The sequence below is a fragment of the Dasypus novemcinctus genome, chromosome 3, assembly GCF_030445035.2.
Source record: "Dasypus novemcinctus isolate mDasNov1 chromosome 3, mDasNov1.1.hap2, whole genome shotgun sequence".
NCBI classification, from domain to species: Eukaryota; Metazoa; Chordata; class Mammalia; order Cingulata; family Dasypodidae; genus Dasypus; species Dasypus novemcinctus.
In genome coordinates, this window is record NC_080675.1 from 1,848,065 (window position 1) to 1,862,659 (window position 14,595).

At 45.3% G+C, this 14,595-nt stretch overlaps 1 protein-coding gene across 2 annotated transcripts in view; it reads right to left on the reverse strand.

Annotated features, from left to right (window-relative positions):
* TDRD9 (tudor domain containing 9) overlaps positions 1–14,595 on the reverse strand; it is a 122,020-nt gene extending 107,425 nt beyond the window's left edge. For both annotated transcript variants that reach the window (XM_071213574.1, XM_071213572.1), the window contains exons 1-5: positions 14,509–14,595; positions 6,009–6,106; positions 4,471–4,692; positions 3,897–4,019; positions 1,156–1,236 (exon numbers count right to left, since the gene is read on the reverse strand). In XM_071213574.1, the coding sequence (XP_071069675.1) occupies positions 1,156–1,236; positions 3,897–4,019; positions 4,471–4,692; positions 6,009–6,106; positions 14,509–14,590 (606 nt within the window). In that variant the 5' untranslated portion in view covers positions 14,591–14,595. The remainder of the gene's footprint in view (positions 1–1,155; positions 1,237–3,896; positions 4,020–4,470; positions 4,693–6,008; positions 6,107–14,508) is intronic.

Below are 14,595 nucleotides of genomic sequence, written 5' to 3' on the forward strand. Positions count from 1 at the left end.
CAAACGAACAACGGGCAGCCTGCCCGGGAAGCCGCCACCCAGGGTGGGCCTGGTGCCGAGTGTGGCCAGCCAGAGGGGACAGCAAGGTCAGTGGGCTGGAGGCCAGTGCAGAGAGGGGACAGAGAGAAGAAAATCAGGGGAAGCAAAAGGGCGGCCAATGGGATGGGTGGGAGAGGCCGAGGAGCGTCTTCGCAGCCGAGGCACTGCTCCCCGGCACTCAGGTCCCGCAGCGGCGCTCCTTCAGAAAAACATCTAGAGCTTGGCTCTACTTGGCACAATTGCATGAATCAAATAAGGTTCCATATTTAGAAAATATGCTGCTTCATATATTTTTAAATAAGTCATGAGCATATTGAAAATGACAGGCCATTTCTTACTACTTAGACAACGGGCACCAAATTCCTTATCACCATTTTCAAGACTGACAATTTTTTTTAAATCAACTAGCACTCCTAATTCTACTACTGAATTGTTTTAAATAAACAAACATTTGAAGACAACTTACTCTACGGGTTATAAACCAGTAATCGCATTGTTTCCCATAAGAGTGAAATCCCTGTCCCAGTCTTTGCCACCTTCCATGACGCTGGCTCCAAAAGAGCTGCACCCCGCGTGTGCGCGAGGACCTCTGGACTTGTTTAGATCACGTAGTTACTATGAGTCCTTTGCTAGTTTGGTCCAGCTTATACCCGCCTCCTTTTTCTTCAATTAAGATGTAAAGAGTGTTTACCATTCCCACTGACTTTCAGCCATCTCATAACTTAAGTCTCTAAAAGAGCAGTTTACACACTTTTCTCAAAATGCACTCTTTGTGCTATTTTTAAAGCAGAGATTGTAGTCATTCACTTATCTTTAAATTGTGATTCTCATTCAACCAAAAGCAATGCCTTAATACTCAGTGTTTCATTACACTCAACTATTATTAGAGTATTTTCTGTAGCTGGTGAAACTTCTGGAATTTAATGCAATACAATAACCAAAAGCATTCTGCACTCTGATCTTAAGAGAATGTCCTTTGACCAGCTGGAGAACTAAACATTATACTGAACTTTAAGAGTCCCTGCTTTCAACGCTTTTCGTTAAAAATAAGGAGAGACAACCCAAACAATAAACCTTAACCATAAACATTTCTGTTACTCATGAAATCAAACCTACCTTCACAAAACGTGAATTTGTCCTTAAAAGTTTGCGGACTACCAAGAGCAGGAAATCCATTTCTTCAGTTCGCTCATGTACCTACAGAGTAAGAAAGGGGCACCCCATGGCATCACGAACAGACACGGCATTGCCGAAAAGGGCGTTTAACAGGGGAATCACCAGCCATCTCTGCTACAGGCACTTCGCCAGGGGAACATCTCACTCCTCCCGAAAGGGAAGTCGGCACAGGAGAGGGGCCCACAGGCCACGGATCGCCAGTGGACTTGCCGGGGCCGACAGGCACTTGGGGCAGAGCAACGTAGGTGACCCTGGCGCCGCCACCTCCACGCAGCAGTGCCCCAGGTCCCTGTGACAACCACAGTCCTCCCCATCCACCCAGCGGGCCAGCCTCTCCGTCAGCCTTGCTCATCCCAGCTCTGCCGTGGCCTAAAGCGACACTGCTGCTCTGGCGAGGAAGCCCAGGGGTAGAGGTGTGCCCACCCGGCACTGGCTGGGGAGCAGAGTGGGCAGGGCTGCCGCTCACCAGGGTGGGCTTGTGCCTGCAGAGCGGGCTCAGGCAAACCAGGTAAGCTACAGCTAGGCTAGGGCCTGGGCCAGTGGCGAGACCTTCAGAGCCACGTGAGCACCTGGGGAGTGCAACTGCTCCACCACCCTTCTCAGACGGAGGCCTTCCTGCTACGCCCACCCAAGGGTCTGTGGCTGCTCCATGCCCCACCCCATCCCAGAACAGCTCATAGCAAAGGGCAAGGTCACACAAAGCTATTTTTCTAAAAGAACCCAGTCACGCTACTGCTTAGTCGATACCTCAATGCTCTAGGGGATATGTGATTCTGTTTGTGGCCATCTCTCTCCAAAAGCAGAGGGATCAGCTACTCAGTCAGAGAAGGAGTACCCCTCTCCTCACGGAAGAGGTCCGGCCACTGCTCTGTGCCCATTCCCACGCCAGGTCCCAACATTCTCCTCGCTTCCCACCAACGCAGGTGTGCAGGGAAGTAGGACAGAGAAAAGAAAAACATCAAAGCATCAGTAGCTGAAAGGCACGTAATGCTCATGCAAAAATAGCTGGAAATCCCAACAGAACGCAATTATAAATCTAACTCTCATGCCATCCCATCAGCAAACTCCAGGGCCCTTCAACACAAACCCCCTCTTACTTGAGAAACAAAACCACAGGCCATTCATCAATAAAGTGGCCTCCAGTGGCCTCTCACCATCTTCACTCTTACTCCCCCTTCCTCTGACCTTCTGCAACAAACTCTCCCCCCAGCGTCTCAAGGCCGGCCCTTCTTCCTTCTGAGGAGGCCTTCTGAGGACCCCATGGCCCCCTCCATCTCCAGGACCCCTCAGTCCCCTCCCTTTCTCCAGAGCACACAGCTACATGGACGGCAGCCACAGCAGTCTCCCCCGGGACCGTGGCTGAGAGCAGAACCAGGGCCTTGCTCCTTTGTTGCCTCAGCACCTGACAAGGAAATTTTTCAAAGCTTATCCTCCATACCTGCTTGAATCATTGGCCTGAAGCTAGTTTATTCTCTTTCCAAGAGCTGAGAAGTGGCAGCAGACTTGGCCCAGTGGTTAGGGCGCCTGTCTACCACATGGGAGGTCCACAGTTCAAACCCCGGGCCTCCTTGACCTGTGTGGAGCTGGCCCACGTGCAGTGCTGATGCACGCAAGGACTGCCCTGCCATGCAGGAGTGTCCCTGCATAGGGGAGCCCCATGCACAAGGAGTGCACCCCGTAAGGAGAGCCGCCCAGGGTGAAAGAAAGTGCAGCCTGCTCAGGAATGATGCCACACACACGGAGAGCTGACACAAAATGATGCAACAATAAGAAACACAGATTCCCGTGCTGCTGACAACAGCAGAAGCGGACAAAGAAGACGCAGCAAATAGACACAGAGAACAGACAATGGGGGGGGGGAAGGGGAGAGAAATAAATAAAAATAAATCTTTAAAAAAAAGAATTGGGGTAGAGGCATATCCAAAGCTCCCAGGAAAGTTGTTCAAGTACATCTCTTGGCCTCAAAAAACTCCTGTTTAAAATATAAACAAAATCAACTAAATATTCCATCCTTTCTAAGAAAAGGCCAGAAAGTATGAGGAAAGGAAAGAATTAAGCAAGCTAATGCAGGCACAAAGACAGTTCACAATACTTTATTAGAACCTTTTTAATAAGATAAACAAGCCAGTATCTTATATTTGTTTCACTTGATTTTTTAAAGATATTATTGCCCTTCACTTGGATTAAATGAGAAGTATCTGTGATGTAGCTGAAAATAACTATGTACGATTTAAGTCTTTTTAACTGTCTGATGATGACTAAGAGTTGGCTGACTTTTCCTGTGAAGAGTCAGAAAATAAGTACTTCAACTTTGTAGGACACACAGTCTCTGTCACAACTACGCAACTCTGACAAAAGCAGCCAAAAACAATACAGAAACAAATGGGCAAACCATGTTCCAGTAAAATTTTACTTACAAAACAGGTGCCAGATTTGGCCCAATGTCTGTAAGTCTGCGAACCTCAGCTCAAAACAATCTTTTCATTGTCCTCAACCTTCCAACGGATATTTTGAAGTCAAAAGCCAAGGGTGAAAAAAGAAAATTACTGTTCATGAGTAAGACACATAGATACAGACCGAGAGCACATTACGACGCTTGCGCTGCCATCAGCCGGCACTGTGCTCTCTTGCCAAGAACCAACACGAACATGGCACAGAGCTGGTTTTCAAATAGCACTTACTTCGTCAATGAAGACGTGAGTGAATTCCATCAAACTCTTGGCACTAACTATTTTCTGAAGCAGAACACCGGTTGTCATAAAAATTAACCTGGTATCTTCTGTTGCTATTTTCTCTAACCCTACCTAAAAGCAATAGGAAAAAAAGAAAGCACAAAGTTTCAGGTTTAAGTGCCATGCTTTTAACTATCAGAAAAAGTTAAATAATGCCAGTTTATAATGGAAGAAAAGGAGAAAAAAATTACGATACATCACAAAAAAATATAGAGCCCAAATTAAAACTGAAGTTCTCTAGTTAACCTTTTTCTTCTTTTTGTGGGGGTGGAGGGAAAGATTTGACTCATCTAGACATACTGCCTATAATATTTTTATGTAAAAAAAAATTGTGAAGGAAGGCTCAATTTCTAGACTACAAAGGTATAATTAAAAGGACAAAATTATAAAAGCCAAGGGCCCAAGAATTCTCACTTATTTTCCATTTGACTGGGAAAGAAATTAACCTTATTTCACGAAATGCAGTTCATCAGTGTGCACAGAGTGAGACACTGGCAAAGCAAAGGCTCGCGTGCAGCCTTACCTGGTAGCCCACCAGGCCCCCCAGGGTCCAGGAGCGCTCCCTGCTGACCCACCGGGCCATGCTGCTGGCTCCTATTCTCCGTGGCTGCGTGACCACAATGTTGCAGTAGGCAGAGCGCTGAACGTAGTGATCCAGGACGTACTGCGGGAGCTGCGTGCTCTTCCCACTACCTGTGGCACCATGTACAATCACCACAGAATTACTTTCTATCAAAGAAATAACCTAGAATTAAAAAAAAAAAAAACTTTCATAACTGCCACCCAATTAACAAAGATAGAAAGTATTATCTATGGAGGAAACACTTGAGTTGGTTAAGAGTTTCAGGATTTACTTTCCTTTCCTCTTTCAAAGTTAAAGTCTTCATTAACTATCTAAACAGCTAAAGAGAGCAAGATGGCTACTAATAGTTATATTTAAAACTGATTCCACTAACTATGCAACAGGAACAATTAATTTCTATGGAAACAGGCCAAGTTAACTTCACCTCTCTAGGTCTCAATTTCTTCATATACAAAAATGAAAACACCAAACTGGATTTCTATGGTTCTTACTAAGTCTAAATTTTATTTTAAAATTGTAATGAATCTGCACGTAATTCTATTGTGATACATGAAAGCAGAGCTGTCGTTATACTCAAGTGGTTGTGAAATTCTTCAGGCATATTTTTAAGCAGTTAACTTTCACCTCCTAACTTACAGATCATACGGAGCATTTTTAAAAAAAACAATCTAACTCCTCCCAGCAACCCTCCCCCACCTCTACCCTAAACTTATTTAAACTCTCATAGTCCTCAAAAAATTGATACTGTTATTTCCATTGGGGAATACAAATTAATTTCAATACTGGCCTCTAAAAAATAGTTAAGTATATTCTACAAAAGTTGTAGAGTAGATTTCAAGCAAAATTAAATTTTGGACCATGAACAATTCTGTTTTATCTGTAACTTTTTCCCCATTAACTGGCAGAGTTAAGAAAGGTTTCAATACACTAACTTTTAAACATGTTTAACAACATGCAACTCATTACAAGCTTACTCAACCTGCTGATAAACCTGGCCTAGTATTATTAATAAAATGATGTATCAAACTGTTTAATCATAGCTAAAGAAAATAAATGAGTAAAAGCATAAAGAAACCCCAGTGGAATTCTGGAGAGTCCTGCAGGCTAGGATGCGTTATTTACTTTATGAAGAGATGTAGCTGGGAGTTCCTTTAAGCAAGCAGCTCTCCTGGGCAAGAGCAAGTGTTTCTTTACAGATACTTCAGAGGACAGAGAAGAGAGCTGACGACTACCAGCTGCTAGTCCTACTCAGGTGAACGAATGCCCAACGAAATTAAGTTCAAGCACAGGTCAAAAAGGCCCAGTGCGTGGTCAGCAGGGGGGTGCTGGGCAGGCAGTCCTGCCCACCCGCAGTCCTTGCACAGCAGGTGGGCACATGGGGGGCACATGGGCCCTCACTTGCAAAGTACAGACCCCAGTGCTCAGCCTCAGATACTGATTCAAAGGGCAAAATTGCATTGTGACAAGAATAATTTTACCTCTTCCTTACACCGATTAATAGGCAGATCGAGATATTTGTAAGTTGTCTCTGGTATGCAAGTCACATTGCTTGATTTAGCCAACGGTGGCCGTGGACCTGCATTCAGACAAAACACACACACAAATGCTATTTCTTTTCTGAAAGCAATCCTGTTATATCTCATCTACATATACAGCATATATTATGTACACACACAAATATAAAAACAAAGACTCTAACATTGCAAGCAGGATAATTAGAAAACTCCCTTAGTAGTCCACTATTATAATAATGTAAACGAGCTAAATGAAAACATTCTTCTCTCTCCATCACAGCCATCAACAGTGCAGACAGAGACCAGTAAAAGAGAGCTCGTCCCTTCAGTGAAGGGCACTACAAGCATTAGCTTAAAGAAAAACTTTTTTTTTTTGAGGTACCAGGGCTGGAGATTAAACCTGGGACCTCGTATGTGGGAAGCTGGTGCCCAACCACTGAGCCACATCAGCCTTCCTGAGCTGGTCATTTTGCTTGTTTCGCTTTTTTTTTTTTCCTTTAGGAGGCACCAGGAACCAAATCCGGGAACTCCTGTGTGGGAGGCAGGCACTCAACAGATTGAGCCACATCTGCTTCCTAAAGGAAAATTTTTATTAGAAATAAAACTTTTATTAGAAATAATAACTGATGCAGTAGAATGCATTGATTTGTTAAGCATTCTTTCCTTGCTACTAAGTAAATCTGTAGTAGATAAGATAACCAAACACAATTTATGGCCTGCAGGTTTTGTGAAAAGAGTAACTTCACTCCCCAAAGATGAATGATACAGCAACATGACATCTTGCTTTGTAACATTCTCTTGTAAATATATGGACTGCTCTCTCGGCTATGACACAGATTTCTGGACATCTAAGTCATCACTTGACAAACCATCAAAATTGATGGGATGGAAACTTTTATTGGTAGGTAACTATTTACTTGTAAAATAAGCAAAATAAACTCTGGAGCCCCCCATCTCTCTTCCAAATTTGGTCCCAGGCTCCATCCCCTGTCTAGGGCTCTCTCTCTCTGGGATCTTTAGTTTCCTCTCTCCCCACCCCCAGGCCTTCATTCCCCTGCCCCAACTTCTCCTCCCATCTACATTTTTTTAGGAGGTACCAGGGATTGAACCCAGAATGATTTTGCCATCATCCCTCCCACCAATTAACATGCATCTAAGGAGAAAGTTTTCTTTCTGCCCTGCTCAGTTTTCTGATCTTATTATCCAGAAGTACTGACTGCCAAGCGCTTCTTCCTATTATCCCGTGCCTCGCTTGCCTCCATTCCTCCTCTCAGTTCCTAAGAGAACCACCGCTGTCCTGTCTTCCTGACGGGCAGAACTACCCTCAGTCCACCCTTCCAGAGGCACTCGCAATTAGGGTTCTTCAAACTGACCATACTGTCTTCAAGAATATCACAGCAAAATTCAACCTGAAAACAGTTCCTAACTAAGAAATTATTCCAACAGTCCCTCTTAAAGTCAGTTACTTAGGACTCTGAGTAGCTGTATACACAGGCCAGCCCTCAAGTGCAAATGAAGCAATACGGATATCCGTGCACAGGACAAAACTAAATGCACATCTTTCCATTCTTGACACTGGTGGTTAATCTATTAATAGGACTTGATTTATTTTTTTTTTAAATTTCTCTCCCCTTCCCCTCTCCCCCATTGTCTGTTCTCTGTGTCTATTTGCTGTGTGTTCTTCTTTTGTCCGCTTCTGTTGTTGTCAGTGTCATGGGAATCTGTGTTTCTTTTTGTTGCATCATCTTGCTGCATCAGTTCTCCGTGTGTGCAGCACCATTCCTGGGCAGGCTGCACTTTCTTTCGCGCTGGGCGGTTCTCCTTATGGGGTGCACTCCTTGCGCGTGGGGCTCCCCTACGCGGGGGACACCTCTGCGTGGCAGGGCACTCCTTGCGTGCATCAGCACTGCGCATGGGCCAGCTCCACACGGGTCAAGGAGGCCCGGGGTTTGAACCGCGGACCTCCCATGTGGTAGGTGGACACCCTATCCATTGGGCCAAGTCCACTTCCCAGGACTTTTTCTAACCTATACATGAAAGGGAGGCAAGTTCACACTGTCCTTGCGAATGAGGAAAGACAAGATGAGGCATTCCAGAGTCCAGACTTAGCAGAAGAAAGAGGGACAGGAAAGCAGGAGGGTCACAGTGGAAGGGAGAAACCAAGGGAAGATCTGGTCAAAAGGGGAGCAGGCAAAAGATGCAAACAACCCAAGTGTCCATCCACCAATGAATGGATAAACAAAATGTGGTATATACATATGATGGAATACTATGCTGCAATAAGAAGAAATGAAATTGGGACATATGTAATAACATGGATGAGTCTTGAAAACATTATACTAAGCGGAATAAGCCAGATACAAAAGGACAAATACTGTATGGTCTCATTAATATGAACTAAATACAAATAATAAACATGTGAAATTAAAACCTAGAGTATAGGTTATAAGGAGATAAGAGGAGGGTTGAGAAGAACTGTGGATGCTTAATGTACGTAGACGTTTTAATTAACTTGACTGTAAAAGTGTGGAGATGGATAGAATTGATAGTAACACATTATAGTGAGTAACAACTGGTTTATAAATGGGATTGTGACTGAAAAAGTTAGTCTGGGGAAGTAAATGTCAATAGAAAGAACGCTAAAGAATAATCTAGGGACTGAATAACACAGGGAACCCAGACGCAATTAAGAATTGTGGTTAAGGGTACAAATGCAAGAAAGACCTTCTGTGAGGTAGAGCAGATGTACATCACTATTGCAGGGTGATGAGAACATGGGGAAACATGGGAGAACTACAATTGGTATGACCTATAGACTGTGGTTAACAGCAATACTATAATATTCTTGCATTAATGCCAAACTATACTGTGTTGATAATGGAGGTGTATGGAAAAAGTGTGCCAAACGTATGCTATGGACCATGATTGGTGGTAATAGTCTGATGATATTATCTCATAATCTGTAACAAATGTTCCACCAGCTGTGGAGTTGTAATGTGAAATCTACACATCTGTGTGACTGTCTTGCAAGTTCACAAAATCTGTAACAGAAATACATTTTAAAAAAATAGTATGGATTGGGGGGAAAATACACCAAATATAAGATAAGGAATATAGTTGGTAGTAATATTTTGACGATGCATAGTTTGTAACAAATGTTCCAAACCAATGCATAGAGTTGTGGCGGGGTGATGTATGAGACCCCTGCGTGATGTTACGTATGTTTATTTTGTAAGTTTGCAATCTTTAGTATACATAGTTTCTATGTGTGTTCATGTACGAATGATATACTTCAATTTTTTAAATTTCAAAAATAAAAAAAAAAAGGGGGAGCAGGGGACAGGATTCTTTTATAACGAGGACAAAGAAAGCAAAGTTTTCTCAGAGACCTTAAGCCCTGGGTTCACAGGGCTGCTGAGCCCACCTTGGTACCTCGACAACATGGACATGACAAACACTCCCCCTTTACCGCACTGTGAATGTTTTCCTGAAAGACAAGGGACAGGTACTGTACAAGGGAAAACCCAGAAGCCCTAGCACTGCTGTCTAAAATGCAGCCCTTCATCGGTGAAACACAAAACACCATCTGACGTTTCCAGGTCACTGGCTGAAGGAGACAGAGCGCAAGGCCACTCCTGCCTCACACACTGCCAAAGGGAGGACAGGAGCCAGAGCACACAAGGGATCACGGCTGTCAGGTTCTTCTTCGTATTCGCAAAAGGGCAGGAAACCAGAGAAACCACCATGGGAAATGGATAATTTAAGACAATCAACAAACCACATATGGCAAAATGAAATCCAAAGGTGACAAGAGATACTGCAACCTAAAATTTGCTATTTTTGTTTTCCCATTGTGTCTTTATCTTAGAAGATTAAGATATTTTGTATGAACTGGGGGAAAAAAAATAGACACCATTGAAACTGCTAGTTAATTCCCTAAGCCGCCCCACAGCATCACCATCAACCCAGTACAAAATCGAACAGAGGAGCTGAGTAGTTCGTGGTTCCAAAGAGTAAATAATGGATTTTAACTGGTGGGTTATGCCAACTCAAATGAAGAACATAACATTTCTTATCAAAAAACTAGACACTGAATATTATAGAAAAAAGTCTAATTACTGCCTTACTGCTTTAACCATAAAATTAAATCTTCAAAAATAGATAATTATATATCACTTTCTCCAAGTATGGGATGGTATTCTGAATTCCAAACTTGAACTTAACTGGAAGGAAGAGTAACATCCCCCCCCCTTTTTCATAATCTTGCCGTCCACAGAGGCCATTCTCTTAAACCAGAAAAGCTGAGGGTCAGGGGAACACTACCGCCAGAAACACCCGCCAGCCCAGCAGCAGTCCCCGGCGCCCACCGCCACCAGGGACGGGCAGATCCAGCACTGGCCCTCAGAGCAGCAGGATCCCCGCAGGAGCTCACGCGGGACCAGGCTCAGCACCATGAAATCGCACGTGCTAAGACATGATCTACCTTGAACTCTATAAAACAATGGCAAAGTAACTTGAAATTCACTGAATGTATGTTCTTAGATTTCTACTTAGAAAAAAAAATTAAAGCACTTACATAAAGGAAATAACACTGGAGTTACACCAAAACCAAAAGTACTTTGTATCAAAGTATTTCATAATTGAATGTTACAAATTGTTCACGGCCAAGCCTGGGGCGCTGGACTGCGATTACAGGTATCAGCGTGAACTTAGGTCCTGAACCTAAGTGTAAAGTGTGTGCGCGCACGTGCACGCCCGTGCGGGGGCCTGCCCTCGTCTTCAGGGACCCAAGAGCGCTGGCTCAGCGCGCCAACCTGGGGCGGCACCTCCACGTCCTCCCTGGCCCCTACTTCGCCCTTACCCTGCACAGTTAGTGCATCACAAATCCTTCCGTTTCATCTCGAAACCCGCTCTCCACCTCTCTGGCCACTTCACGGTCAGAGGCACCATCAAAAAAAGCCTCGCTGGTCTGGGACAGCCTCCCCGAGTGTCCTCCTCAGGCCCACCCCAGACCCTCCTGCCCACGCTGGACACGTGACGAGGGCTGTCAAGACCCACATCCAACCACACGACACCACCCTCCCCTCACACTCACCCCAGGAAGAGCCTAACACGTCCCAGAGCTCCCTGCTGCTCTGGGTTTTAAGACCAAAACGCTATATGGCACACAAGGCCTGTTCCTGGTTGTGCCCTCTCACCCAGCGTCATCAGTGTCCTCACGCTGCTGTAGCAAACCGCCACCAACTCAGCGGCGTGCAGCAATACGCATTTACCCTCCTACAGCTCTGGAGGTCAGAGGTCCAAAACCAGCTCCACTGGGCCACAGTCAAGGTGCTGGCAGGGCCGGCTCCCTCCTGGAGGCCACCCACACACCCTAGCTCCCAGCCCCTTCTGCACATCACTCCAACCTCATGCTTCCACTGTCACCTCCTGTCACCCACTCCGACCCTCCTGCCTTCCTCTTAGAAGGACCCTTGATTCCACTGTGCCCACCTAGGTCATCTCCCCACCTCAAAATCCTCGAGAGAAAGCCATCTGCACAGGCCCGTTTCCCATGGACGGCAGGTCCACAGGTACAGGGCTGGGCCATGGGCCTCTTGGAGCATCACGCAGCCGACTACAGCGGACTCGGCCGGGTGTGCCCGCCCCCTCTGTTCCCCGGCACCTGAGCTCTTCCCCTCCCAGGGCTTCATCCCCACGCTGCCCCAGTAACTTCCTGGAGTAGTTCCAAGCTCAGCTGCTACTTTCTTGATACCCAACCCAAGTCAGAAATCCTTGTCTTTGGCACTCATAACTGCCTTTTAGGGCACTTATGCCCAGAAAGTGTTTATTTGTGTAACTACAGTCTCTGTAAGAGGAGTGATCCTATCTTTTGACTCACATACTCTCATTGCCTCATACAGTCCTGGCACACCTCAACACATACCAGTGGCTGAATGCATCTTGAGTGTAGCAGAAGCTATAGTTGACACAACTCTGCCGAGTCAAAGGCTATAGCACACGTATATTAAAATAGAGAAAGCACAGAGCAGCTTCAAATGTGATTCTAAATAAACTGTTACTAGAGCACACACTTGTAATCTAGGAAGTTCTGTGCAGGAGCCACACTACGTGGTATGCTCGATGGCCAGAAGACGGAAGGTGCTGGGTTTGTGCACGTGCTGCAGGGCCAGTGCATGGATGATACAAGGTATCACACAAGGTCATCTGGAAACTAGCAGGTTTTCCAAAATGGGAATGTTACGTCAGGGACATCCTTCCACTGTAACACGGGCAGCTACGTCATGCACTAGAGCGGTGGAGCGCTCCACTACAGATAACAAATGAAGCCCCGAGGCTTCCACTGACAGACACTGAGGAGATGCCTAACGCTCCCACAGACAAGCAGAGATGCTGCAAACACACTCACACACACGATTCTGCACTTTTCTTAGTATAAGTGAACACAGAGGTTCAAAGGACACACACATTTTCAACTATCACCTCTGATAAAAATGTGCTGGCTTATTCAGACAGACCCTCCTCCTAAGAGCAAATAAAAATGCCAGGCAAAATATAAAACATCTCTTAAAAGCACTGAATGATTGATGAGAGAGTGAGGAAACACCGAGCCAAAACCTGTAATAAAGCGAGGACAGAGACGAAGGCAAAAAACTCAAAGCAGCTTTTACCTTTAAAGTAAAAGATAAATGAGAAATTAACCAGAATACAGCATAGTGGCAAAAGAAAGGGAGGAAGAGGGAAAAAGGGAGAGGAGGGGAGAGAAAGGTAAAGAAAACTGTGAGAGTGAGGCATGGATAATTACTTGGAATTTTCCAGAACTGATGAAAAATACCAAACTAGATCTTCAAAAAGCCCAAATAAATCCCAAGAAGGATAAGGAGCAATGTATTATTGTGTATGAACTGTATTTCATAATATTTAAAAAGGCTACAGAGAAAAGGAAAACTATCCTCTTGCCTGGACTTCCCTAAGCCTGAGCACAGAGACAGGGCTCGGCTGGACGGGCAGGAAGTCCATGACGGATGACGGCTGCTACGGAGCAAACTATCAGAAGGGGCTTTCTATGGCATAAAGAGGATCTGATACTAAGATGATAACTAGCTCAGAAAAAGAAACTTCATAATCATAGAAAATTCATAACTGGGAAACGGACTTTGGCCCAGTGGTTAGGGCGTCCGTCTACCACATGGGAGGCCCGCGGTTCAAGCCCCGGGCCTCCTTGACCCGTGTGGAGCTGGCCCATGCGCAGTGCTGATGCGCGCAAGGAGTGCCGTGCCACACAGGGGTGCCCCCCGCGTAGGGGAGCCCCACGCGCAAGGAGTGTGCCCCCTAAGGAAAGCCGCCCAGTGCGAAGGAGGGAGCAGCCTGCCGAGGAATGGCGCCGCCCACACTTCCCGTGCCGCTGATGACAACAGAAGCGGACAAAGAAACAAGACACAGCAAAAAGACACAGAAAACAGACAACCGGGGGAGGGGAGGGGAATTAAATAAATAAATAATAAATCTTTAAAAAAAAAGAAAATACATAACTTACTCCAAAACTCTTAACACATGTACAGTTGGTGGGGGAGATGAAGACAGACTTTTTGCCTTTTATTTTATATACTTCTGCATTACATTAAGTTTTGTTGTAATATGTTTATCATCCCTAAAACTGTAATTTTTATATAAAAATTTTAAGTAGTTTTAATTAAAGTAAGATAAGGGGCTATTACTCTTCCAAAGAACACATTATTTAGGAATTATATTTAAGACCAAAAAAATGAGTGTTTATAATCTACTAACACCCTCCACCCGTGCAAAAAAAACCCACCCGATTTACAAGCAAGCTGGATTCCTTCATTTGATCAAACTACTGTATTAGAGTTTTAAGATCTGAATGTTTGATTGACCTTTTACTTTTAAGGAGATACATGGGATCGAACCAGGACCTCATGCATGGAAGCAGGTGCCCAACCACTTGAGCCTCACCTGCCCCAAGGATCTGAATGTTTTAAAACTGCAGGACTGGGAAGCAGACTTGGCCCAGTGGATAGGGCGTCCATCTACCACATGGGAGGTCCACGGTTCAAACCCCGGGCCTCCTTGACCCATGTGGAGCTGGCCCATGAGCAGTACTGATGCGAGCAAGGAGTGCCCTGCCACGCAAGGGTGTCCCCCGTGTAGGGAGCCCCACGTGCAAGGAGTGCACCCCATAAGGAGAGCCGCCCAGCACGAAAGAAAGTGCAGCCTGCCCAGGAATGGTGCTGCACACACGGAGAGCTGACGCAGCAAGATGACGCAACAAAAAGAAACACAGATTCCCGGTGCCACTGATAAGGATGGAAGAGGACAGAGAACACACAGCAAATGGACACAGGGAGCAGACAACTGGGGGTGGTGGGGTAGGGAGAGAAATAAATAATCTTTAAAAAAAAAACTGCAGGACTGTAGGACCCACACGCATCACCTTTACGCTTACCTGGCCCATCAGGTGAAGGATCACTGCCACACAGATCAAATTCCTGGGCCTCAAGCTGTCTGTATTTGTTAATATACTCCATTTCTG